This window comes from Loa loa (assembly GCF_000183805.2).
Source record: "Loa loa unplaced genomic scaffold supercont3.828, whole genome shotgun sequence".
Classification (NCBI taxonomy): Eukaryota; Metazoa; Nematoda; class Chromadorea; order Rhabditida; family Onchocercidae; genus Loa; species Loa loa.
Window position 1 is genome coordinate 7977 of NW_018109008.1, and position 1262 is coordinate 9238.

The window sequence follows — 1262 nt, forward strand, 5'->3', positions numbered from 1 at the left end:
GTTCTCGTTATAGGACTGCCTTTGTAAAGAAGATATAACTATTGGTACAATTGGTATTTGCGCCTGAAAAATCCATTAGTCAATTTACAAAAATCTTTCGCTGCTGTTAAAAGCCAATATATGTATATAATAATCATTTAATCCTACAATCGCAGCGTGAGCTACCAAGAATAGGTCACCAACAATCGAGAACATCATCAGCAGATCCTTGATTCAAAGAAGTAAATAATTAATGCATTGATTATTTGGAACGTAAATATGCACAGCCCATATCAATACTGCAGTTATTTATAGTATTTCAAATGGATATAATTCTATGCACTATAACCATATTCGTTTGCATAAGAATGAAAGAGTTACAAAAACAGATAAGTTGAAAGCGTCTTTTTTGAATTCAATCATTCTATTACCATGATTTCTGGTGCCTTCCGGAAATGTAGAAACATTCAGCTTCAACCTTCTCTGTGCACTCTTCAATGACACTATAGCCTTATCTCGATTAAAGCGATCGACAAATACTGCTCGACTTTAAAAAATTTCTTTCACGAATTCAATGCAATTCAAAGCATTGCAGCTTTCTTTACTCTGAATAACAAAATGAAAAAAAAATAAAAGGTAGCCACACAAAATAGTTACTCACTCATATCAGAATTAAAAAATGCTACCACTGTGATTCCTCAATTTCTTTTCGCAAGTCCATCTTAAGTTCACGTTTAAAGGTTATCACTGAAATGAAATGAGGAAAAATCGTAAATACTTAATTAAATGTCATATGAAGGATCAAAGTTTATCTCCTTTGCGTTTGTTTAAATGTTTTCAGTTTTTTCCTGTAGGCTTCTAAATCAGTCTTTTTCCCTTCTCATACCATCAATTTTCTTACTATTCATATTTTTGCTCTCGGCTTTTTCTTTCATTACTAAAAGTTGTTGACTATAAAAAGTTGACTAATGTCAAATCTACCCTAGTGATCGGGGAATGATGACAATAAAATTACGCGACACTTTGATGCTAAATTCGATGGTTGAACACTGATGAGAGTGAAACGTTGGATTAACTAAGCAAAGTGACGATGCGTAGCACAAAAAATTAATGACGCATTCTATTTAACCGTATTATCACTTTTCCTTTCCTCATAATTTTCTCAACCAACGATCTTCCAAAAATTTCAAGAAATGAAATTTAATATGAAATTATTAACGTTTGAAATTAGAAGGTTCAATTTGAAATGGATCAATAAGGATGAAATATTTCATCGACAATAT

The 1262-nt window shown here is 31.9% G+C and overlaps 1 protein-coding gene across 1 annotated transcript; it reads right to left on the reverse strand.

Moving 5' to 3' along the window:
• Nucleotides 1–321: 321 nt before the first annotated feature.
• LOAG_14124 (hypothetical protein) lies at nucleotides 322–914 on the reverse strand (the record flags this gene model as incomplete). Its single annotated transcript, XM_003149626.1, has 3 exons — nucleotides 322–526; nucleotides 666–726; nucleotides 866–914. The coding sequence occupies 3 exons, from the start codon at nucleotides 912–914 to the stop codon at nucleotides 322–324; spliced, it is 315 nt and encodes a 104-aa protein (XP_003149674.1).
• Between the last annotated feature and the right edge of the window lie 348 nt (nucleotides 915–1262).